The 26,110-nt window shown below is 43.6% G+C and overlaps 2 protein-coding genes across 6 annotated transcripts in view; one reads left to right on the top strand and one right to left on the bottom strand.

The window, feature by feature from the left end:
* Positions 1-26,110, top strand: part of Rhbdd1 (rhomboid domain containing 1) — a 125,296-nt gene that overhangs the window by 33,317 nt on the left and 65,869 nt on the right. For all 5 annotated transcript variants that reach the window (XM_048459286.3, XM_048459285.3, XM_048459289.3 and 2 more), the window contains exon 4: positions 25,330-25,418. In XM_048459286.3, the coding sequence (XP_048315243.1) occupies positions 25,330-25,418 (89 nt within the window). The remainder of the gene's footprint in view (positions 1-25,329; positions 25,419-26,110) is intronic.
* LOC125416402 (interferon lambda-2-like) lies at positions 6,254-7,144 on the bottom strand. The gene has a single exon (XM_048459339.2). The coding sequence runs from the start codon at positions 6,936-6,938 to the stop codon at positions 6,300-6,302; it is 639 nt and encodes a 212-aa protein (XP_048315296.2). The 5' UTR covers positions 6,939-7,144; the 3' UTR covers positions 6,254-6,299.

Genomic DNA, 26,110 nt, shown 5'->3' on the forward strand with positions numbered 1-26,110 from the left:
GAATCATTCATACTGAAAATAAGGATATAACTTGGTTCGAGGTAGGGATTAAAGACATAAGCCTGTTTAATTATTTTAAATCTTTTCTGTTTTAAAGTAATAGAAAAATTGAAAAAAAAAGTGTACAAGAAAGTTCCTATATTCCACACACCGAGTTCTGCCCATAATTAACATTTTATTAGTACTCTGTCATGGTGTTGGCTTTATTATTACTGTGACAAAATACCTAGCAAGCATCTTGAAGAAGATTTGTCCTAGCTTATGGTTTCAGCTGTGATACTTGCTTCCATTGATTCTTGGCCCAGGTGACCTGGTTGTCATGGCAGCAGGTGCTTCTGGCAGTGGCTCCTCACTTCATAGTAACAGGAAGTGGGGGTTGGAGCAAGACAAGGCATAAGGACATGCCCCTGGAGACTCACTTCCTCCAGGTAGTTCCCACTTCCCAAAGTTTCAGAACCCCCTCAGGGACCAAGACCTTCACCGGCCAGCCTTCTGGAGTGACACTTTATATATAAACTCTTAACAGGACCTTAGCTAGAAGTGGTGAGGTGGTGGTGTTAATACTTCTTGTTAACTACAGTCTCTTTTTGTGTCAGTCAAGTTAGCTCTGGCTTCCCTAGCATACCATGAACTGTCTGACTTCAACAGTGGGAATCCGTTCCTCATCATTGAGAGATCTGTGATTAAGGTGCCAGGAAACAGTTCCTACTTAGGTATGTCTCGCTGGCTGCCTTCCAGATGTGTCCTCAGTTCTCACGTGACCAGTGAAGAGAGCAGTGAGGCGGAAGGAGAGGAACAAAGATGGAGAAAGGACGTGGAGGGAGGGTGGGTGAGAAAGGAAGAGGAGAGGAGAAGGGGCAGACACAGGGACACAGACATTTGCAAGTCTCCAGTGTCACCTCTTACAAGAGAGCTCATCCCATGCTCAAGGCCCCACCCTCCCTGACCCCATCTGAATCTACTTATCCCTCCAGGACCTTGTCCCCAGACGCTCCCCATTGGGCAGTAGGGTTTCATTCTATCGCTTGGACAAAGGCACAACTGGTCCCCAGCAGTTCCTGTTGCCGGTGCTGGTTGTTTTACTCATTTGGTAACGAAGACTTAGGAAGTCCCATTCCTGAGCATCCGTGTGTGAGCATCTATTCTCATCTGTCCTTGTATGACTCAGAAGCCGTGGTCAGTCATCCACATTGTATGACTTCTAAGCCAGTTTTAATTTAGTAACAGGAATCCGTATTGTCCTGTGTGATTGGACAGTCCTGCCGTGGTTCCATTTAAAAGTCCATTACTAACAGAGGTGGAAATAAACGTATGGATAATTTCTGTACTATCCTGAGCGTGTGAGCTTTGAATGGCCCCTTCTGTCCATAAATGAATCAGGCTGTGTTCAGGGGCTGCTTTCTCCAGCCAGCCAGCTCTCAGAATAACAGTAAACAGTGGGTAGAATCAGGAAGCAGCTGGTTCTCTAGGTGAAGGAGGGGTTGTCTGGAATAACATTCACCACGGAGGCTGGAACTAATTGGCCCGCATGCTGTGCTACGATTGTTGCTGTATGGAGGATAACACCTACTCAGTCTATACCCAACTAAACAGACTTGTTAACGAGCCCTGCTGGTGGCCCGGTGACAGTTGGGACGCTTGGGCGTTCCGTGTTCCATGTCATAGGTAATGATGATTGCAGATTATTTTTTAAAAGATCAACTGTTTTTGAAAACTGTCAAAGAAGTCCTGTTTCCTGGTTCAGCGGGCGATACCTGCACACGATACAACAGACAGCCCCATGTGATTTAGTTAGTATTTTACCGAGTCTTTGAGAATCTTGCACGCGTACAATGCTTTTTGTTCATATTCACCTCGCATTCCTCCTGACTCCCCCATCACCTCTTCCCAACTTTGTGTCCTTATTTTAAATAACTTACTGAGTCCAATTTGTGCTGTTTCCCCATGTGTGGCCATCCATCGTCAGCCATATAAAACAGGGTGATTTTTTACACATGGAATTAACTGTAATGTAGTTATATTTTCCATTGTATTTTTTTTTTCATTGAAAAAATAATGAAACCTATTAAACTTATTCCCCCTCCCACTTTGGCCTACTTAGAATAAGCTTTGGCCCTTTTGGAATTTCTTCCAGCAGACACTGTTGGTGATAAGTGTTTTATAATTAAATATTCATTCTCAAATAATAAGATGATAAATCTTAGCCCTGCTATAGCTGATTCGTTTACCTGATTCCTTCCGTTCCTGTATGAGGAGGAATGTTTCAAAATAGTGAGTGTTGCCTCTATCTGCTAAATACCCCCTTCTGCAGTAGTAAGTGATTTTTAGTTAAAGGTCATGGGTACTACACAGGCAAGAGGACTGTTTGTCATTTATATTCAGATTTGGTTCAAATTATGCAAAATGAAGACAGTGGGTGCTATGAATTGAAATCATTAGTACATCAATTATTTTGTGATAACAGCTGAGAACAGGCTGCCGACCACATAAACGATCCTTCCATTTAAAGTCAGATTCTCATTAGCTTATATGAGAGAGAAAATAATTTGATTCTAATTTATCTCTTTTTAAATGGACATTGTTCCCTTCTGAATTCAAAAGGAGAGCATTTTAATATTGCAGTCATTTATAGTACACAGGTCACATAAATAACATGTTGTATGTCTAACAGAATATGTCACTGCTATAATTTATATTATAGCAATTCCTTGATTCTAAGACACGCATCTTTTTGGTATGGAACAGGCCACAACACAATGAGAATAACATTCGGCTTCATGAGACGAGTGCCTGTACTGTTTAACTAGGGATTGGTTTTTTGTTTGGGTTTTGTTGTTGTTACTGTTGTTTTGCTCTTTGTACAAAGCCAGAGCTTCATCTCATGGACTTGTGATGCTTAAATACTCTGGTAAGAATGATCTAAAAATGCCTAAGAATATATGAAAAAGATCATCCTTTTCAGTTCTGAGATGGAGGTCATGCCTGAGGTCAGCCTCAAACTCACCCTCCTGCTTCCATCTCCAGCATCTCAGGGTGCCCGGCTGAGATTTATATTTCTAAGCTTAAAAGTAATGAGCACAGTTTTACATGCTGCTAAAAGGAACATTTTTTTTGGTCCAAATTCATTATAAACCAAAATTAAAAGAATAGAATGCTAGAAATAAACAAGAGGAAATGACTCCTTTATAATGAACAACATGAGCTTCAAGAGAAATCCCAACAGACAGTTTGGCAAAGAGGTAAGTTAGTGATACTAAATGCATGGTGTAGAGATTGATTTGTTAAGTAATGAGAAGTTACAGCAACCAGCTTGCTTCCTCCATAACTTAATAAGCTGTTTAAAGAAGCCATCGGTATTATTGGGGATCTGGTGACCCAGGCGGTGATATGAACTGGTTGATGGCACACTGGGGTGGACATTCTGCAGAGTGCATAGATGGTGAGTGTACAGGTTTATGTCTCTTGATTTCTGAGGATCTTTACAAGCTACAAGCAACCATAAACACAACAAATTGCTTTTATTCTGTGCATTGACATGGACTTTTGGAAACCACTTAAATGTCCAGTTGCAAGTAAGTAAATCAATAATTATTATAGAGTAAAACATTATACATCCATTAAAATGATACTGTTAGAGATTAGTTTAATGGATTTGAAAACCACTCATGGCAAAATAAGGTGGGAAACAGAATACAAGGCATTGTATATAATATGCCTTCGACATAATTTTTGTATATTTCGCATCCTGGGTTGGAACCCTGGGCCTCACACATGCTAATCAAGTGCTCTATTGCTAAGCTATCACCCTTGGGTTTTGTTTTTTTTTTTTTCCTTCAAGGTGAAAACTAGCTTGCATAAACAGCTGAAGAGAAACATATCAAAATATTAGTAGTGAGTAGCTTAGATGAAGTATTGGTATGTTTTATATTTTTTTCTTAAATTTTTTTCCTCCCAAGTCTTTTTCATAGTGTCTTAGTTAGGTTTCTGTTGCTGTGAAGAGACACAATGACCACAGCAACTCTTTCAAAGGAAAACATTTCATTGGGTGACTTACAGTTCTGAGATTCAGTCCATTATCGTCATGGTGGGACATGAAGCATGAAGGCATGACATGGTGCTGCAGATGGAGATGAGAATTCTACATCCTGATCTGCAGGAAACAGGAAATGAGCTGAGCTAGGCATAGCTTGAGCATAGGAGACCTCAAAGCCCACTCCCGTAATGATACACTTCCTCCAGCAAAGCTAAACCCACTCCAACACTGTCATGCCTCCTAACAGTGCCACTCCCTATGAGCTTAAGGGGGTCAATTACATTCAAACCACCACACATGAGAAAATGTTGTTTGTAGTGGAAAAGCCAAGCCATTGAGATAGAACTAAACACTAGCATCTTTTCACAAATCTTAATAAGTTACGTGTCTTGTCCTCCACTTCTTCTCAGACATTGGCTGGTACATTATAGTTTCCCAATGAATCTTGTTGAATAAAATCAGAGTCTGGGGTGGACACTAGCCACTAGCCAAATGAAAATCCAAACTAAGTACAAATAATCAGATTTGCTACCCAGGACTAAAAATCATGATTGGGCTAAAGGGAAACTTATGAGATCCAAAACTCGGTAAAATGCTAAAGGCGCTTTCTGGTAGTCAGCTGAGGGGTGGCTGGCTGAGCAGCTGGAGGAGTTGATAGTTCAGAAGGTGAGCAGAGAGGGATGCTTGCCCTGGTCCAGGAAACAGTGCCCCCACCCCAGCTGAGAAACCATAGGGTGCGACTTCAGAGGCAACCTCACTCGGGGGTGAAATGCAGGATATTGTAGGTTGTGCTCTCCATTCAGACTATGACCACAGAGACTCGGTCATCCTTGATAGCAACTCACAGACTATTATGAACACCGAATCACATGGGCATTTAGGTCTCCATGAAAAAAGAAAGTAAAAGATGTTACAAATCTCTGGTAAGAACCAGTATTTAAATCTGTGGTCATGACAGGCCACAAGCACAGATTATTATAAAGCAAGAAAGTTTAAATGTAACTAACCAAACCTTTAAGCAGCTCAAACAGGGAATATATGCATGTGTGTGTGTGTATACACACATATATACACACATATATATACACACATATATATATGTATATGTGTATATATATATATACATTCTCTTATCTCATATATGAGATAAGAAGTAGATGGGACTGATTATGAAAAAGACATTTTGAAAATTTTTTCAAAGTTTTAGTTAAAATATAATTACATGAATTTCCTCCTTCCCTGTCCTCCCTCCAACCTTTCTCAATGTCTCTACCCTCCAATTCCCTCTAGATCTGTCCACTCCCTATAAGAACTTTGGCCTTTTTTCTTTGTTACTGTTCTATGTGCATATGCACATGTATTAAATGAATGAATACAACCTGCTGAGTCCATTAGTGTTGCTGGTATGTATATGATTTCAAGATTAACCACTTGGTATTGGGTAAAAAGGGGAAAATCTCCTTTCAGGTCTTGGTCAGGGCTGTCCTGGAGACTCCCAAATCAATATAGGTTGTTGCTATTGCCCTTGGTTGAAGGGTAGTCCCCATTGCTAAAGACACCTCACGTTTTAGGCACAGGAGTTGGATGCTTTTGAGCTAGATCTACCCTAGAAGCCTCTTCCCTGAGATCTAGATTTCATAGTATCAGAAAGTGCTGCGCAAGCTACCAAGGGAGGAAAACCACCAGAAGTCTTACTCCGCGGTGACACCTGTGAACCCCAATGGCCAGCATGGCTTGATATCTATAAAGGTGCAGCTGCCAACTTGTATCTTGGCAATAACTAAAATGGTATTATTAGACTTGATTGCCCAACAGGAGTGAAATCATGCCTGGTATTTAAACCTAGCCAACTACCAGGATCTAGTGAGGCCATGGATCTTAGAGGGAGGACATACTTCCACCACTTCACCAGACCACCATAATCCGCGAACTGCTTTCTAATGCTATACCCACAGGTAAGAATAGTTCTCATCATTCATATCTAGGAGCTTGTCTTTGCAACAGAGATCACGACAGAAAGCTACAGCTGATCAAAATGCAGGAAAATATAGTGGTTTATTATTTGTGTTTTTTTTTTCTTTTCTCAACTTGTATTTGCAGATTGTTTACAAAAGTAGAAAAATAGACATTTTGTGGGGTCTGAGTCTGAGAACCCACACACATAAATAAATACTTTTTAAAAAGTCATGAAGGGCTATAAATTAAGGCGGGGGCTTGATGAGTCCACACAGTGCAGAATTCCAGCAGCTGGCAGGAGGGTCTGAGGTCAGGCACACTGATCTCCCCTGGCCACACACTTCAGGTCCCGGATGAGCAGGCGGAAGAGGTTGAAAGTGACGGAGGCCTCCAGGCAGCCAGGGGTCTCCTTCTCCTGGGCCTCCTGGAGCCTGTGCAGCCAGCGGGAGAGGCGGCGACTCGGGGACCCGGGCTCCGCTGTGGGCTGAAGCTGTGTGCAGGTCTGCAGCTGGGACTGGATGTGGCGCAGTGTGTGAAGAGGGTGGTTCAGGATGGGCTCCAGCGCCGAGTCAGTCACGTTCTCCAGGACATTCATTGTCAGGGTCAGCTCAGCCTGCAGGACCTTGGGGCGCTCCTGGATCTGCAGCTCCTGTAGGTCCCAGGCCCTGGGGAAGAGGCGGGAGCTGCACTTGACATCTTTCTTGAGCAGCCACTCTTCTATGGCGTCCTTGGCCTTCTTGAAGGCCTGCAGCTCTTTCGGGGGCAGAGACTTGAACCGGGCTAGGTGACATTCCTTTGCATCTGATGGGTGCCTGGTGTCCCCGGGCACAGGATGAGCGCGGGTTCCCGTCAGCACCGCGGCCAGCAGCAGCAGGAGCAGCAGGCGGCCCCCTGCTGGCTTCATGCTGCTCTCCGGGGTCTGTGAGGAGATGGGGATTCGGGTGTGCATTCGAGGCTCTGTCCGGGTTCCTCGGTCTTGCTCGGCGTTGGCTTTCCCGTGTAGCTCTCAGCCTGTTGCTGTGTCCTGCCTGAGACGACACGTCTCCAATGCCTTGCCATCCCTGCTCCATGCTTTTAACCTGGCCTCGTGGGCAGCCCCAGCTGATGTAGGAAAAGTGAAAATAAGGCTGGAGATTGACACTAGCCACCCGAGCAGCCCAGACTGGGGAAGCCCGGAGCAGGGCGGGGCCAGAGCAGGTGAGACTTCGAAAGAGAAAGTGAGGAGGAAACGTCACCTGGGGCAAGGTGAGTCAGAAGAGTTCCCACAGGCAGCTGGGTACAGGAGCAGGTTCAGGACTTGGGCTCCAGCCCTGGGTGGGTCCTGTGCCACATCCCTCTCTGGAGTGCAGAGAAGACTGAGATCTAGAGAGAAAAATCTCAATCCGGAGAGAAGAGGCTCTCCGTTTTTCTTGTCTGTGAGGCTGTATAGAAGTGGCTATGGCATAGGTCACTCTAAATTGCTCCAGTTTATTTTGAGTTCGATGCTCAGGTTGGCCTGGTACTTTGTTTTCTTGTCGTTTCAGAAAGCTGGCATTACAGATGTGAGCCACATTGGCTCATTCCCAAACTGCTCAAAGAGAAAACAATGTGTGACGTGGTGGAGCACACCTTTACTCCCAACACTGGGAAGGCAGTGGCAGGCAGATCTTTGTGAGTTCAAGGCCATCCTGGTCTACTTAGTGAGTTCCAGGACATGGAGGGGTGTGTAGAGAGACACTGGTTAACACACACACACACACACACACACACACACACACAACCGCACAAAAGTAAAAACCACCCCACTTTTGTTACATTTATTTATTTGTGCTTGTGGAGGTAGAGGGTACCATTTGGAAACCAGTTCTCTATTTCTACCATGGGGGGGGGGCAGTCCCAGGTATCAAACTGGAGTCTGGCAAGCCCTGTGCATGTTGAGCCATCTCTCCCAGCTCCCCAAATTGCTCTGCTTAGGAACAGGGTTGGCCAATCACTTGTTGGGAGGCAGGCTGACTTGTAACAAGAATCTTCATTTGAAGGCTGGAGAGTTGGCTCAGTGGTTCAGAGTACTAATTGCTCTTCCAGAGGACCTGGGTTCGATTCCCAGCACCCACATGACAGCCCACAACTGTCTGTAACTCCAGTTCCAGAGGATCTGACGGCCTCTTCTGGCCTCCGTAGGTCCTGCACACAACAGTGCACAGACTTGTGGGTGAAACATCTATACACATAAAATAAAAATAAATCTTTAAAACAAAACAAAAAAGTCTTCATTCCTTCATTCTCTAAGGATCCATTCAGCCCCTCCTTGTGATAGACACTGTCTGGGGCATTAGAATGGGGACAACCAAAGCCCACGGCAACATAAACCACTTCATCTGGGCTTTTATTTGTGTTTTAATAAATAAAGCTTGCCTGAAGATCAGAGGACAAAGCAGCCATACTAGTCAGCTATACTGGCCAGGGAGTGGTGGCACACACCTTTAATCCCAGGACTTGGGAGACAGAGGGAGAGGGATATCTGATAGTTCAAGGCCACCCTGGGCTACACAGTAGAAATATTGTAGAAAAATATTGTAGAAACAGAGAAACAGCTCACACAAAGGTGATCCCAGCAGTTGAGATCACACATCTTTAATCCCAGCACTCAGGAGGCAGAGGCGGTGATCTCTGCATTCAAGTCGAGCCTGGTCTACAGAGTGAGTTCCAGTTCAGCCAAGGCTACACAGTCAAACCTTATCTCAGAAAACAAACAAGCAAAAAAAAAAATGAAACAAAAAGATTATTCAAGCCGACAAGACTGTGGCAGATTTCCATCACGAAAATAAGAAAGGTGGGAAGGGACCTGCCGACTGCAGAGATAGAAGGCTCACTTGTCGCTCTTATAGAGGACCCAGGTTCAGTTCCCGGCACCCACATGGCTGCTCACAACCATCTGTCACCAGTTACAGGGGAGTCAGCACCCTCTTCTGAGCTCGCAGGCATCAGGCACACACATGACACATACTCATAGATGTAAGCAGGCATTCATACACAACAAGCTAAATAAATATGTCTTGAAAAGAAAAGTAAAAAGAAAACTTGAGTAAATGGTATGAACACCAAGATGTCACCCCAGACAGGGAAGAGACAGGGTCATCTTAGAGAGGGCTCTATTTTTTGTGGGCGAATGAAGTTTGCTGCTTTAAGATGTCTTACCCTGTTTTAAAATGTTGAGGCAAATGGTATTCAAACCAGATTTTGTGTGTGTGTGTGTGTGTGTGTGTGTGTGTGTGTGTGTGTGTGTGAAGAGAAAATCATCACGGAGTTTTCAGGATTCAAAGGGTAGAATGTAATTTTTCAGGACTCTTGGTATGTGCCTGCTGTGTTAAAATTGCTTTTTCCAGTCAGACCCTCAGCTCCTTCAGAGTTACACTTGGGGTTTTCTTCAGTGAGTTCTTACCCAGAAGGCAGTCCCAGTGTTGGTTGGGAGTTGATGGTTTTGTACCTTTCCAGGGAGGGTTGCCCAGGATAATGAACTTTTGGACTTTGATAAACCAGTTACTCTTACTTACCAGGAGGTATAAATAGATACTGAGTAGTTTGAACTCTGGACAGAGGCTTCCTTTTGCCTGTTTTCTTTAAAACAGAATTGAGGTGTGATGCACCGGGGGTAAAAATACTCAGGACTTGTTAATGAGAGACAGTGTGCTCATAGTCTGATCTTCAGCACACACACTTGCAGTTGCTGAAAATGCTGTTGTCAAACAGTATTTTTAAATCATCAGAGGTGTGTGTGTGTGTGTGTGTGTGTGTGTGTGTGTGTGTTTTAAATGAGTTTTAAATAATTCAGAACCATTCAGGCAACCGAAAATGACTTTATAAACTTACAGTCTAGTTTTGCATTACATACACAAGAAGGTACCATGAATTAAAAATGACCGCTCTCCCATCCATTGTGTACCAAGAACCGGCATGGAGTTGATGGATGTTTGTTGCTGCTGGTTGCATTTTCCCATTAAAGAGTTGCGGTACAATCATTTCAATAGATGCTGTGTTGTGAAAATGGAGAGCTAGGTTCCAGACAGCAGGTCTTGTCTGGTTTGTCTGACAGGATGGCTACCTTATGGCTGCCTCTCTGCTTCCTTCTGCGTGCTGCAGGTCCTCTCTCTCTGAGATAGTTGCCATCCATCAAGTGATGGGTTGCTCAGTTTTTGCTAGCTAGTGAGCCCTTATTACCTGAGCTGCACTGAAGGAAGAGTTCATCGAAACTGACTCCTGTGTTCAAGAGCTGAACAGTGGGCAAGCAGCGGTCACAGATCACGGCGGCTTTTCGCCACATTTAGCATTGGGTCATTCGTCATCCTTCTCTGGCTCTTCCTGTTCCATTTCTTTTTTTAAGGTGTGACGAAGAAAACCTTTTTATCCCCCTGTGAAAACTCGTAAGTGGAAAGTGTAATGCTGCCTTTTTCTTCCCCCAGTCAAAAAGTGGCAAAGCACTATGGTTCTTCTGAAGACTAAACCCTTTTTCTCTCACCATCCTGTTCATGACTGTTGTGAGTGTTTTCTCATAAAAATGGGAGTGGTCACACCCTGGAGTGACTGGACTTCCCTCTGAGGAGTCAAGTGGCTTTCATGACAGCACATTTCATGTGTGTTTGTAGGGTTTGGGAAGTGACTGAAAGCCACAGAGAGAGTCGTACTTCAAGTGGAGAGCACTCACCTTCAAACACCACATTGCAAACGTTGAGTGTTGCTGCAGTAACTTTAAAGGTTTGCCCTAAGAAATTCTACCCCAGTGTCTTTCAGAATACACTGCGTATAACTGCTGTCAGGTGTCTGGAGCATGCCAATCAGGGCACGTTTGGCACACAGTGTGTGCAGTGACACCTCACATGCTCCAGCTCTTGCTCACGTGGACCCCAAGCTATGGCCACCCAGTGGGAGTGCAAGGCTGGGGTGAATGGCAGGCGTTCCTTATGTGCTCCACATAGTGAAGGGCCTTCTGAGAGCTCGCAGCTTTAATGATTGGCCCAGCCTCCACTTGATCTGGATTTCCTAGATGTTTGCATATAATATAATAGGGTACAGCTAAGACCCCACAGTGAAAAGCATGGAAAAAGTAATGCTTTCCGAAAATAGTGACAGTGATTAAATCCGCCCTATCAAAGAAGAGTTGAAATAGGCATTTTTGTTTGTTTGTTTGTTTGTTTTGTTTTGCTTTTTAACATTTTGTTGAAGAATGCCAATCAGCAGTGTAGATTACATTTTGGAAGTGTTTTGTGAGCACGATGTTGCTAGACTTGAATTATGTGAACAGTTTTGCGACTGATCACCCTAATTGTTGTTTTCTTACTCCTCTGTGTGCAGACATTAAATTCAAATCATACTTTTCCAGCGACCTTCAAATCCAGCCAGGCTGCAAAAGGTGTTCTCAAAAGGCATTCTCTTAGCCTCCAGGCATGGATTTACTAGATAAATTCTCTTTTTTACAGTGTTCACAGGCTGAGTGCTACACCTATATTTGGGCTTTCAAAGCCCTGGGTTCTGGGCTCAGCAGCTTCTAATTTTAGTTCCTTATCTGTAAAGTGAGACAGTGGTTGTGTTTAAGCCGTAGCCTGTTGAGAGGCAATACAGAAAAAGCTGCTGCCATGTTAGTGTCTAGCCGTTGCCATCTATGGGTGGGTGCTGGTGAAATGACTGATGAATGAAGCCCAAGGCAGTCAGAGTAGACAAAGATCTTCTTGAGCCAGGCCGGTGGTGGTGCACGCCTTTAATCTCAGCACTCAGGAAGCAGAGGCAGGCGGATCTCTGTGAATCCTGGTCAATCCTGTAGACCTGCCAACCTGGTCTACAAGAGCTAGTTCCAGGACAGACAAAGCTACAGAGAAACCTTGTTTCAAAAACAACAACAACAAAAAAAATAAAACAAAAAGGTTTTCTCGTAGCATATTAATTGTGGACTCCTTTGGAAATCACTTGCTAGCAACTTTCTAAAAATATGTATGGATTCCATACTTAGAAGTGGAGTTTTGAAGTAAGGAGCTCTGACCTGCCCTCTAGTGTGTCCATCTTAGTAGAGGATTCCTTCACGTGCATTTTTTGCCCATTCATTCAATATTACTCTTATTATTACCTACGTGTGAGCATTTACACTGAGTGTAACCCAAGAGTATAAGCTCTGGGACTAATACAGTAGCTTTAATATCTTGGTTGTTGCTCCATTAGTGATACCTTTCTGTCTCCCCATAGTCTTAGTTCCTATAGGAACTGAAGCCATGTGCAACAGAATCTCATGTGAGACTCTTCTCTGACTCTCTGTTGCTTATGTCATCTTTCTCTCTTGGCCAACATTTTTTTGGCCACAACTTAAGGAAACCTGTAGCATGAATCTAATTGGTGTTAATAATAGAAACCTGGAGTTAGATATCAGGGTAAATGCTGAAAGATCAGAGAAGTAAAGGAACCAGCTACTAAAGTTCTTACCTCTACTAAATCCACAAACTGAAAAAAAGGTGAGCTCCTGTCTCATCCTGCCTTACATTTCTCTCTCTGCCAAGTCATATCCTTTCCTGTCTTCACCCACCCCTAGTGCTGGGGTCAAAGGCATAAGATCCAAAGTGCTAGGATCAAAGGTGTAAGATCCCAAATATTGGGATCAAAGGTGTATACCACCACTGTCGGACCTCTGTGGTTAGCCAGTAGCTAGCTCCACCTTCTGCTCTTCAGGCAAGTTTTATCTGTTAGATCACAAACAAATTATCACTACATTTCCCCTTATTTCTCTAAAATTAAAAAAAGATTATAATATAAGAAAAGCTATATACAGTAAGCATAATAACTATATACAGTATATGTAGGCAATAAATACATCAACAATGTCTAGTTCATTAAAAATTGATGAATTCAGAGAAAATACTCCATATCTGTCTTATCTTAGTGAGTCCAAAAATTTGTACCCAATTGGGTGAATTCACTTTCTATTCTAACTTATGTAACATGAAGGGGCCTGCTTGTTGGGGTTTATGTCCTGTCCAGTTCCCCACAGCCAGAAAGCCCCAAAGAAAATCACACAGAGGACTACATAAGATTATAAACTGATTGGCCCATTAGCTCAGGCTACTTATTAGCTCTTGTAGCTTATATTAACCCATTATTATTATCTATGTTAGCCACATGGCTCAGTACCTTTTTCCAGCAGGGCAGGTTACATCCTGCTTCTTCGGTGTCTGGACAGGAGTGTGTGTGGGGGGAATGGGCTTCCTTCTTCCCAGAATACTCCTGTTCTCCTTGCCCCACCTCTACTTCCTGTCTGGTTGTCCTGCCTATACTTCCTGCCTGGCCAATCAGCATTTATTTAAAACATGATTGACAGAATACAGAAAATTCTCCCGCACCAAACTTACATTACCAAAACTATCTTTTCATGTCTCTCAACCTTTTACACTTTACATTTCTTAGTGAATTTCTTTCTGAATCTGGTATCAAGGAAAACTCTAACTATAAAGTGTTCAACTCTATCAGAGACACAGGAAGGAAATAGTATTACCCAAATAAGCAGGAAGTGCAATCAAGGAACTCCCAGAAAATGTGAGAAATGGCAAAAACAACTGGCTGCCTGGACAGTCACCCAAGGTTCCTCTGTAGCATTGGGGCATCCATCTTCAGCTTATCAAGGATTGAAGACCAGGAACCTTTGTGCATACAGTGGAGGAACGAGGGCCAGGAATAAGGGGACATCTCAAAGTCAGAAGAGCTCTCTCTGTGATGACAACGATGACTATTAATTCTCTTCACAAAACCATCAGTTCGAGAAATAGTGTACTGGCATCCACTCTGGCTTTATTAACCACAGGACTGACTAGAAGGGCATTAGATTGTTTCTATGACTGTTAAAAGTATTGAAATGCCAGGTTGGAGAAACCCATAGGGCTGACTGACACTTGTTGCTATTGACCACTGTTCCAATAGGCCGATCTCATCACTAGATTCTTAACATTATGTATAAAGCATAGCCATCAGGGGGTCTGATGTACAGATCATGCGTCTGTTCTCTAGCTATCAAGAAGGGAGGTAGGTTAGAGACTCTGTATTCATTGTGGCCCTCAGGGGGTGAGGCTAACCTTCTTTGATTGGCACCGCTCTGATTTGAGCCCATACAGGGGGCTTGATAGATGTCCAATATGGCAGGCTGCATTGCAGAAGCAGATTCCGCTCTAATGGACAGTTTTCATAACTGCGTAGCTGATTGTTCTTCACTGTTGTTCAACATTAACAAATGGACCAATAAAGCTTTTAGGAAGCACAGTGTGATATTGATAGTTACTCATGGTATGTGAAACTGATAGTATGCCTAGGTCTCTGAGTCATGTAATAGGTAGGGCATTTCACTTTTTATTGTCTAAAGTTTTATTTATTCTAGATATAACTGTAGCAGAATTTGTTTTTTGCTAAAATTTTAGCATAACTTTATAGTCCAGTTTGCATCTCAGTTTTTTGCTGGATCTGTGTATCCAGGGGCTTCCCTAACTAGCCACAGTCATTGTCTTGTCCTATGTGACTTACGTACGTGTGAGTAAACTGACTTACCATGTTTTCCTTATAGTGGTATTTTATTTGTGTTTTAATAAATAAAACTTGCCAGATCAGAGTGCAGAGCTAAACTTTGAGAGGCCAGGGAGTTGTAGCACACACCTTTAATCCCAGGACTCCAGCCTGGGCTACACAAGATTGAGTCTGTCTAAAAGAGAAACAGAGCTCACACAAAGGTGATCCCAGCACTTGGGATCCCACACCTTTAATCCCAGCACTAGGAGATGGAGACAGGAGTGATGTGGCTGGGTGGAGAGACGAATATAAGGTTGAAGGAGGCAGGAACTCGCTCTTTTCTGTATGAAGATTTTGTAGGGGTAAGAGCTCTCTAGTGGATAACTGTTTGGCTTCTCTGATCTTCAGACAAACTTTATTTATTAAAACACAAATAATATACGACTGTATTTCCTTGAGGCTATTTTATTTTACATGGATGAGTGTTTGCCTGCATGTTTAAATGTTTGTATGTGTACTGCATGTATGTAGTGTCCATGGAATCAGAAGAGAACATTGGAAGTTCTGGAGCTGGGGTTATAGCTGGTTGCGATCCACTATATAAGTGCTAGAAACTGAACCTGGGTCCTCAACAAAGGCAAAAACTCCCTTAACCACAGAGCCATCTTTCTAGCCTCTCATTGGGTTTTTATAAGCCCAAAGAATGTGTAAATCTTTTAAAGTAAGTTCATGTTTTCCTGCTGGAATTTGCCAAGTTATAACTACTCTCATATAACAACGCAGTACATTTAGTAAGATCAGCTTACCCGGAGGCAACCCCAATGTCCTTTCTGTGTGGTAAATTATGAAGTGCAGAGTTTTGCCTACCGTTAAAATATTATCTTTATTGGTCCAATAGATCAGCTGATACCGAGCCATAGGAATTAGAATTTGGGGTTAAGATAACAATTTTCAATACATTAGAATCACTGAGGAGAGTAAAAGCAAGACCAAAAATTAGAAATAATCAAAGTCCAAGTAACTTTGAAAGTCTATTCAGAGATTCATAAATGCAGCCATGGCTGAGAATCAGCAGATCCTAGAGGCGGACCTGGGAAAGGGAGCCTGATCTACTTGTTGTCACGTGTACAGTGGCAATGCAGAAGTCATTGCCACAGCCCCACTGTTGAGTCTGTCTCTGTCGCCCCTTCGCCTTGAACGTCCCTTAATGGATGTCAGCCTCTTCCTGCAGCTGTAGCTAATACAGCTACCAAGGGGCCAGTCGTTGCTAGTTCCGGAAATACCTTCAAAGGGCTGAGCTCTTGAGAGCGTTGTGTTTACTTCATCACAGTAGCAAACTCGAAGATGGGGCCATAAACACTCTTACCCCTCTTCCACTTTTTGTTTACTTTCTGGAGGTGATGGGAAAATACTCAGCCATGTGGGCTCCAGAAGCGTTTCTGTCTGTAGTGATGGCAGATGGCAGAACAATTTCACGTGCCAAGTCGGGTTTCCTCTACCAGAGTGCAGTATGGAAGTGATCATGGCCTCATTCAAACATCCCTCTTGCCTATGTGCACTTCAGTCCTGGGGGAAAGGTTTCTGTCTATCAGCTCCATATGCAGGAGCTTTACTAGGAATCCCAGGAATTTATGCACGCGAAATTCACATGAGCAATGCTTTGAAAAGAAAAATTTATGAGGTCTCATGATTGAAGGTTATCAATTAAAGAAACATTTAGCAAGCATATTCCAGGTGGTTTTAGAGCTGTATAAGGTTGTTTTTAGTTGTCATAAAGATTAGTAGGGGAGTTGCCAGCATTTGTCGTAGTGGGGCCAAAGGTGCTACCTATTGTACAGCCTGTAGTTACAGTCCCCTCCAGAATGGTCCCTTGTGTGCATACATATGCACACTCTCACCCCCACACATATGTTCTGCCGAGGGACTAGTAAAGATGAAAAATCTGCTTATAATCATAAGCCAAACCTTATTTGAGCCACAACCTTAATTGTACTCTTAATGTAAACACAGCAAACTTTTTGGGCCTAGGTTTAATATATAATGACTATTTTCCAGGGAAAATTGTAAGCTGAATTGTAAGTGTAAATTGAGTGGAAGTTGTACTTTGCTCTGTTTGGTATCAGGAGTTATTTACTCTCATGTGAAATCATGTCCCCACTGGAACAACATGTGATCCTAGAGTCACAGAAAGCCCTGCTGGAGAACAGCCTGTGTTTGTTGTCCCCGCTTTATTTAGATTCCATGGAAGAGAAGGCTTGCGTCTCCTGTAGTGCTTTGCCGGAGCATGTATAATTCATATCGATTATCATGTTACTTTTAATCTTTCTAATTTTTCCAGGGAGGATGTTGTGTTGAGCTGACTGGTGAGTGTATATGGGAAGGAGTGTTACTTGTAAATTTCACTTGAAGAAAGTAAGGGAGATTTCTAGATATTTGGGTTATAGGGTGCATTGACGGTAGCAGCATTGTACCGTGTTTCAGCTGCAGGGTGGTGACAGACAGGCTGACAGCACAGGAAACGCCAGAGTCTTTCAAGGACACAGAGGACCTTGCAGGAACCAGGACAGCAGTCCTAAGGGAAAGCACAGGCCCAGGGCTTTGCTGGGGTTAGCTGGCTAGGATGAGAGGCAAAGGGAACTGGGCCTGCCGAGACCTGGAGTGCCAAAGTGTACCTTCTGCAAATTGCGTGAGCGTGGGCCAGTGAAGGACTGGGGACGGGAAAGGAGAGACTAGAAGTACACACACCAAGGGTCTCCAGACCTTGCTTGCATTCGAATCGAGCAACCTCGAGGAGCTATCAAAGCGTTGGGGGTTAGTATTGGTTTGTATGGTAGGCCATCCATGTCTGTCCCACTGTAGCCAGTGTGCTGAGCCAGGGACAGGTTGAACTGGCCCAGTGGGAGAGTGAGGCAAGGTTGTGTGGACTCTGGAAATGTCGGATTGGACCATATAGGCCGTCTGCTATGGCTCCTGGGCTCACTGTCATTTTACTGCTTTGTTCTAAAAGCAGAGATGTGTGTGTGTGTGTGTGTGTGTGTGTGTGTGTGTGTGTCTGTCTGTCTGTCTGTCTGTCTGTCTGTCTGTCTGTCTGTCTGTCACAGGCAGGTGGCAGATCTATTAACAAGCAGGGTCTTCTCAGCATGGGGTATGAAGATGGGGAAAGAGAAACCAAGGATGTCTCTGGCCAGGAGAAGTGTCTGGATAGCACTGAAGGCTCGCTAGCTGAATTTATTGATATTTAACTTCTGTTAGAGATTCATTTCTTTTGCACACAATTTCACTCGTTCTCACTTGCTTTGCCACAATGTTCCATTTTGCTTTGAAGGAGATTGGGAAACAGCACAGATTCTGAAGATAGGTAGAGTACAAACTGAGACATTCTGATTTTGGTTTAGAGTGTTGTTTAGAAATGGAGGAGCGTGTTCTTAGAACCTACCCTGACAACATCAAAAGCATTTGAAACATTTCTTTTTTAGATGATTTATTTTTATTTTGTGTACCTTGGTGTTTTGCCTGCATGTGTGTCTGTGTGAGTGCTTGGATCCCTTGAAACAGGAACTGCAGACCGTTGTGAGCTGCCCTGTAGGTACTGGAACTGCAGACCGTTGTGAGCTGCCCTGTAGGTACTGGAAATTGATCCAGAATCCTCTGGTGGAGCAGCAGTGCTCTTGACCACAGAGCCATCTCTCCAGCTTTGAGAAACACTTCTTAAACAGAGAGCCTTCCTCAGCTTCTCCTACTTTTTCATCTCTTGAAATAACAAAATTAACAAGATACTATTATAAAACATCTGAAAAACAGGGCAGAGTCATAGCCAACATTGTCTTACTGTTTTCATGTATTTCCTTTTTGTTTTTGTGTTTTGTTTTGTTTTTGTGTTTATGTATATATGATATGTTACATGATGCACATAAAAAATACAGTGGTATACAGAGTAAATGGAGTGGGATTAAATGGAGCTAGGAGCATTCTTTAATTTCCAGTTTGCCAACCAGCTTCCTGCTAAATACTAGCCATCTGTATTTAGTTGCCTTACAGGCATCTCGATGAGCCTATTAAAGCCGAGCTCTCCAGTGGCCCCACATCCTCCCATTTGTTTTCCCTAGTAATCCTCATCTCTGTTAGGGTCCACCAGTCATTTACCTCACAACTCGGAACCCGATGTCTCCTTTTCCTCCCTTCTACACCAAATCCACCAGCAAGCGCTTTCTTTCTGCCTGCAAAGCAGGGCCAAAAGCACTTGAGGAGAAAACTTTATTTGGCTTACATATCTTGAGTCACAGTCCACTGAGGGAAGCCAAACAGAAACTCAAGCCAGGCCTGAACCTGTAGGCAGGAGCGGATGCAGCAGCCATAGAGAGTGCTGCTTACTGTCCTGCTCCTCCTGCCGCGCCCAGACTGCTTTCTTTCAGAACCCTGACCAGCAGCCCATTGTGGGTGGGACCCTATCAACCACTAATTTAAAAATGCCCTACAGGCGTGCCAGCAGCCCAGTCTTAGGGAGGCATCTGTTCAAAAGCTAGCCAGTGTACCTCCCGAGTGTGCCAACTTCAAATCCTACAGCCCCTTTAAATGACACTTGAGGAATCAACCCACACCACTCCATGAAAAGTAAACTGTTTTCTTACACTTACGACGTACGGTATCTGTGTCTGTCTGTCTTTCTGCCCTTCCATTTGTCTTCCTATTTGCCTCAGTAGATTATAAGTTTCAGGAAGCAGGCACTATGTTGTCTTGTTTATATGGTTATCAGTCAATAAATATTTGAATAAATGAATCATTTCTTATTGACTCAGCTTAAGAAATCCTGTGCCTGGCATAGGCTGTTGGAATTAACAGCCATGGAGTTGTCAGCATCATATTTGCTTTTAGAATGACTTTTCTACCTTTGCAGGACCACCATCATCAACATCATCATCATCATCATCATCATCATCATCATCATTATTATTTTAATATACTAAAGTTTTGTTATGATGATTTTGTGCACATATATTGTCTTAGGGTATCCATTGCTGTGAAGAGACATTTTGGCCATGACAACTCTTTAAAGAAAAACACTTAATTGAGGCTGGCCTACAAGTTCAGAGGTTTAGTCCATTATTATCAAGACAGGAAGCATGACACTCAGACATGCATGGTCCTGGAGAAGAAACCAAGAATTCTATATCTGTATCCACAGGCAGCAGGAAGAGACAGAGGCACTGGGTCTGGCTTGAGCTTCTAAAACCTCAAAGCCCACCCCCAGTGACACACTTCCTCCAAAAGGCCACACCTCCTAATAGTGCCACTCCCTAGTGACCAAGCATTCAAATGTGTGAGTCTATAGGGGCCGTTCCTATACAAACTATAATACGTTATCAGACTGTACTCATTATGACCCCATTTTTCCTTTCATCCCCTCCATGCTCCACTCCCCCCCCAACCCTCCCCTCTGCTTTCCCTAATTTCTATGCAGATCTCATTTGGTAGGCCCCAAATAGAAGTCCTTAGTAGTAGTCTGTTGCCAGTCCCATATCTGCAGTTGGTATCATGTTAACTAAAACAAAATAGATGGCACAGGTATATAGTTCCGGCCTTTACAGAGTACCAAGAAGGAGCTACAGTACCTGTGATGCCAGCGGGGGTGATGTCAGTGGTGGTGGTGGGAAGGTATACATGCTGGTTGAGTGGCCAGGGAGGACATCAAGAGCAGAAAATAGGCCATTTCGGGACATTTCATCTTGGGAAGAAGCAGGAAAACACTCCGTTGTGGCATTAGTATCCAGAACTGTCGGAAACGCTCTGCCGTGCACCCGCACTGCTAACTCGAGACCATTTATTCAGTTCCCCAAGCCCCAGAGCTTCTGAGCAGCTCAGTCCCCAACTGGTGTTAATAGCTTTTACAGGAAGAAATTATGGCAAGTACTCAGGCCCCTTCCCTTGCATCTTCCCCTCTCATGGCCAACACCGCGTCTCCATTAAGCCCTGTCCTTAATGAGGTCATCGGTTCTGCTCACACTAGGAGACACTGTCTGCAGTCATGCACTGCCTGCTTTCTGAGCCATGCCTGAGAGGACCCGCTCTTCGTCTCTGGGGAGAATTAGCCGCTTCACAGAGGAGGACCTTTCTTTCAATCCCTGTTTCAGATCTGGATACTTTAACAGTGGCACGTGAGAACAGAAGTGTTTTTACATAACAAGTTAACTCACCCTTACAAATGTCCTCTGAAAAGGTGACAGTCAGTTTACGGCAATTCCCGCCAGAGGCAGGAACTTGTTGGTTTTAGTGATCTCTGCATGCCGTTTACAAAACTGAACTCCGTGGTGTCTCAGTTTTTCTCAGAAGTTGCCCTTCCACCATCCTTATTCTAGTGAGCCATCTGTGGTAGCATTGATTTTAACTTTTCGTCTTTTATTTTTTGTTTCTTCCCTTCACGTGCCCATGTAAATGTGTGTCAGCAAGTGCACAACAGCTACAGAGCTCCCAAACTGGTCATGGCTGGGATTTTTTTTAACTAGAGAAACACATGAGAGAGACATATATCAAAAAGCACAGGAAATTGTAAGCGGGTTACGTCACTCACATGTGAAACGCGAGTGATGGCAGTGTTGCGAGCACCTGTCCAGCTTAAAAGCTGGAAGGAAAGACAGATTGTGTATGGAGGAGGAGGCTGCCTCCATTTCTTACCAGCAGCAGTGGATCCTATACCTGACATCAAAGAGCTAAAATAAAGACCCTTTAGAACACCCAGACACTAAGAAGATTTTTTTCCTTTTCAGACAATAGCTGAAAGAATCTCTAAAAGTTACATTTTAACAAGAAGAAAACTGACCCCAGAAATGGATGATACCACTGAAGAAACAATGACAAAATAAATAATTTGGACAATGAATAAACTCAAATACTTTGCATAAATGGCTACCTTTTGCAATAATTTGATTACTAAGGAATGGTTTTGGTCACTATTGTTTTATGTGTATTTTTGAGACAAGATTTCACTTTGTAGCCCAGGCTGGTCTAGAACTCGTGGCCATCCTCCTGTGTCTGGCCCCCAAATTTTGAGATTGAGGTACTACCCCACAACCACCTTGTTATGTACAACCACCTTGGCATCAGACTAGGCTCTGAGATGCTTCTGCTGTAATCAGTGTCTTTCATGCCAGGTTGTTGATGTCAATATCCACGCATAGCTGAAAACAAATAGCGAGCCTTGAGATCAAAGTTTCTGTTGAACATTTACAATTATAGTCATTGTGATGGTTTGTACTGGTTGACACATTGATAAGATCTTTTCTCTGAACCCTCCTGTGAGGGACTGTGTGGATTCAGTTAGCCTTTGAAAATGCCTGTGAGGGACTGTCTAGGTCGGGTTAATTCAGGTAGAAAGACTCTCCTTAACTGGGCTGGGGTCTTGAAGTGAATCAAACAGAAGGGAGCTAGGCACCAGCCTTCATTCCTGTCTGCTCTTGACTGTGGATACATCGCAGCCAACTGCTTCACACTGTCCACGTGATTTCTGGAGCCATGCTGGACTGGACCCTCAAAACTGTGGCCAAATAAGTCCTCCCATTTTTCAGTTTTTTTGTCCATTTTTTTTATTATCACAGTGTTAGAAAAAGTAACTACTATAGAAACTGATGCTGAGAAGTGGATCCATTGCAGTGCTAAGCCAGACCATGGGTTTCCCAGAAACTTGCTTGAAGGAGGACTGCGGAAGATTTTGGCTTTGGGGTTAGAAAAGTCTTGGGCACTGTCAGCAGGACTTTACAGATCATTGTGGTGGGTGCTTAAAATACAAGGATGCGGAAGAGAAATATGTGCAGTGGAGACCCAGCCTAGGAGATTTCGAAGGGAGCAAAGATGCTGTTTGGACTGGCTTGAGGCCATTTGGGGTACTCAGGAGTGCCCTTCCCATGTTCTGAGATTACAGCAGTGATGCGAACGTGTGCCCTGTGCCACTGTGTCTTGGAAGTGTGACACTTGTTTTTATTTTATGGGGAGACACGGGACAAGGGATCGCCTGGAGTCTCAGTGTTGGAATCAAAAGCCTAGGCGGACTTTCCGAGTGGGACAAAATATATTCTATAGTACTAAATGACCTAAGGGGACAAGAGGAGGACGGCTTTGATTTAAAACTAACACATTTGAGTGTCAAGTCGACAGGGAGCAGACTTGTGATGGATTAATATTGATTACCAACTTGCCAGGCTCTAGACAACCAGGAGATAAGCCTGCTTGTGAAGGATTATCTGGGTTACCTGAGATAGAAAGACAAAGACTCCATCCCACTCCTGACTGTGGATACAGTGTGACCAGTCACCTCGATCTCCTGCTCTCATGAGGCTGTTCCGTCGAGGGATGTGCAGAAATCAAGCCTCCCCTTCCTCCTTTAAGTTACTTTGGTCAGGTATTTTGTCTTAGTACTGAGGACAGTTACTAAGATAGTCATAACCCTCTGCGTTTTCTAATAGGGCAGATACATTTGAAAGTTGTCATCCCTCCAAAGTCCAAGGTTTCATTCTGTGTCTAAAGGTAGCTCCTAGCTCAGTCTCTTACATTCAGGACACCTGTATCTTCGAGGAAAGGGAGGCGTTCTAGTGAATGGTTACCAGATGCCAGGAAAAGTCATGGTACTCTTTAAAACAAGCTGTCCTTCCTTTTCTATGGGGAACTTTCCCCTTTTTCTGTAGGAAACCCCCCCCTTTTGTGCGTAATTGTGAGATACCTAGTTCTGATCAAGATCATATCTTTTCTTTTTATTTTAAAAGCGAACACTTCTTCTGAGCATAGATGAAGTAATAACAAAGCTGATTTTCTTGTGGTAGGAGCTTTGTGGCACTGTTCAGGAAGGGAGCAGGACGCACTGTGTTCCCCTCTGCTATTTTAATTATATCAGAGCAATTAGATTATAACTCACACTTCTGAAACCCCATTATAAATATAAGGAATTCATTTTGCCGTATAATGCTCCAAACTGTAAATGAGATTTAAGATTAATTGTCTAATAGGTTGGATTTTATGTGGAAACTCTTCCCGTTTTATTTTGCATCTGTATGATTCACCGTGAAGCTTGGTTTAAAAGGTTTCAGAATTACTGATTCTTTAAAAGTAAAGTTCTTTGTAGTTAAACTGAAGTCAATTTCTTTTTAAATCAAAGCTTTTTTTTTTCCCCCTTTAAGCTATCACTTTCTCACTTCGAGGTGGAGATGTTTGTGTTGTTATTGTTGTTGATGATGATGGTTGAATAGAGAATAAAATAAGAACATAAATGTGGTACAGGAGAGGGGGCACCGCAATAAAAAGCCCAGTTCCTCCTGTCCTTCCCATAACATGGAAAACACTGAGCCAGTCCCGTATTTTTATTATCAGGTTATAAATTCCACAAGGTAGATCTTTGATGAAAGCAATAGTCTTCTCAGCCAATGGGTATAGCTGGGCATGTGGTACAGTGAAGAAGAGGAACAGCCCTGACGGCAGGCCGCGGAGGAGGGAGGTCCTGGTTTCTGACAGAGGTCCAGATAAACTTGGACTCCAGGCCACAGAGAGGGTGAGGATGTGTGGAGATGAGTGTGGTGGGTCCTGACGCTAAAGGGACAAGATGAATGAAGCAGGAAGTGGAGTCACGGGCATGCTTCGTGTTCTGTAAGTAAACCAGTAGAGGTCCGTCACACGGCTTGCACTCTGGCTGTATACACTTGTGGGAGTTGTTGGAGCGAAGCTCCAGGTGGCAGATTACCTGGTTTGCTTTTGCTCATTCATCATGCACTCGTCTGGTGCTCACCTTGGATCCAGTGCTGGATTTTTCCAAAGAGTTCAGTCAGGAACCCATAAGGACAAGCGTAGCTGGCGTGGGAAGGGATACAAAAGCTGCACTGGGCGTAACAATCTTCACAAGCTGGAGCTTACCCACTGTGTGGAAATGAGACTCAAGAGCAAGGCCAGTTTAGGATAAAGGGATATGTGCGCATTCGTATGTGTTTACATGATGCCCGCCGCTGAGGACCCATCAGGTACTCGATGCAAGGAACTCGGCCATCTTAGTGGGAAAATGTGCGGCTCAGTGAATCCCTAGTTATTCCTAAACTTGGGCCGCGTGAATGCCACAGACATAGTTCCCAGCCCACAACCAACCTGGAAGTACCACAGGCCTCTAGAAATACTGCTGTCTTGATAGATGTGTGCATCTGAAAACACGTTTATAAGAGATTGCCAGACTTCCACGGTAATTCCGGAAGAGTAGACCCATTCAATGCACAACCCATCTTCCAAGCTTGACGTCTCTTAACTGTCATTTGTGCTGAGTGACCAAAAGGTCTTTATGAGAACAAACAGAGGAGGCAGTGCTTGGAGGCATCTGTCCTGAGTTTGGGTGGCTGATTGTTCTACTAGTCGGTCGTGAATAAACACACAGCTGTCTGCTATGCCGTGAACATGGATAGACACTGGCCCTCACAATGGCTGGGCCATCCAGATTGAATTCTGAGCGGACAACACTGACTCCATTGATATTTTGTGATGATGAGAGGTCCAGGGACGAAATGGAAGTAATTTAATTGCTTGTCGTCACCAAAGATGTCCACTGTGAAGAAGCAAGCAGATTTGTTTCAGTTAAGGAAGGATGATGCGTTTTAAATGTGTGAGCGTTATTATTCGTCGTCCTGGTGTGGGGTTTTGTTTTTAAGGTAGGAAACGTTGTTCTTTGGACTGAGTGAAACGCGACTCAGCATAAAAGGCTCACTGTGGAACGAAGCGTGCAGACTGTGACTAATTGGCACGTGCTGGGCTAATGAGAAGACAGAATGTCTCTAATCAGCAACAGAACAAACACTCAAACGGATCCCTTTCCCTCCTAGGACGTCCTTCGCTGGGCACCTGGCCGGCATCCTTGTTGGACTGATGTACACTCAGGGGCCTCTGAAGAAAATCATGGAGACATGTGCAGGTACAGAGTGATACACTTGCCCTGATAGCAGTTAGAAGTTCATGTTCATGTACACAGGAGCAGCCCCAGGATTCCTCGTGGTTCACTTTAGAAATGTCCTGATAGACTCAGAGTTCTTTTTAAACCGACAGATAACGAGACAGCTATTGTAGGCCCTCACATTGCTCCGCAAAGAATTCAAGCCCAAATTTCAGTTCTGAGGTGTTCTTAAGGAACAAATGCTGGTATAGACTTTTACCCTCAGCCCTAATGTGTTCTCTGCAATTTTTCTGAAAATGTGAGTTTATAATAATGCATTTTTCTATTAAATTCCTCGAAATTAATAGACAGGCCTGGCAAGGTTAACAGAAGGAAATCAAACCTAGACTGGAGTACAGGGCCAGTAATTTGAAGAGTTCAGGTTCTTGGTAGGTAAAACATTATATTCTCGGGAAGCCAAGTCATGTAATTTATATCTTGAGGTTTGGTCCCTGCTTTTTATTTTCTTTGCTTTTTTTTCCTTTGTCCGTTCCCCTTGCATATTGATGTTCAATGAAAATGTTTTATTTAGTAGTGAATGCATTTAGACCCTTTAATATAAAATACTGTACTGATTTTGACTTGTAAGGCAGCTATTTTGCAAACACTTGTTTTATAGACGGTGCACATTCTAATATTTCATCTTTTATTCATGGGAAATCTTCTGAGACTAT

The sequence above is a fragment of the Myodes glareolus genome, chromosome 1 (assembly GCF_982192425.1).
Source record: "Myodes glareolus chromosome 1, mMyoGla1.1, whole genome shotgun sequence".
NCBI lineage: Eukaryota > Metazoa > Chordata > Mammalia > Rodentia > Cricetidae > Myodes > Myodes glareolus.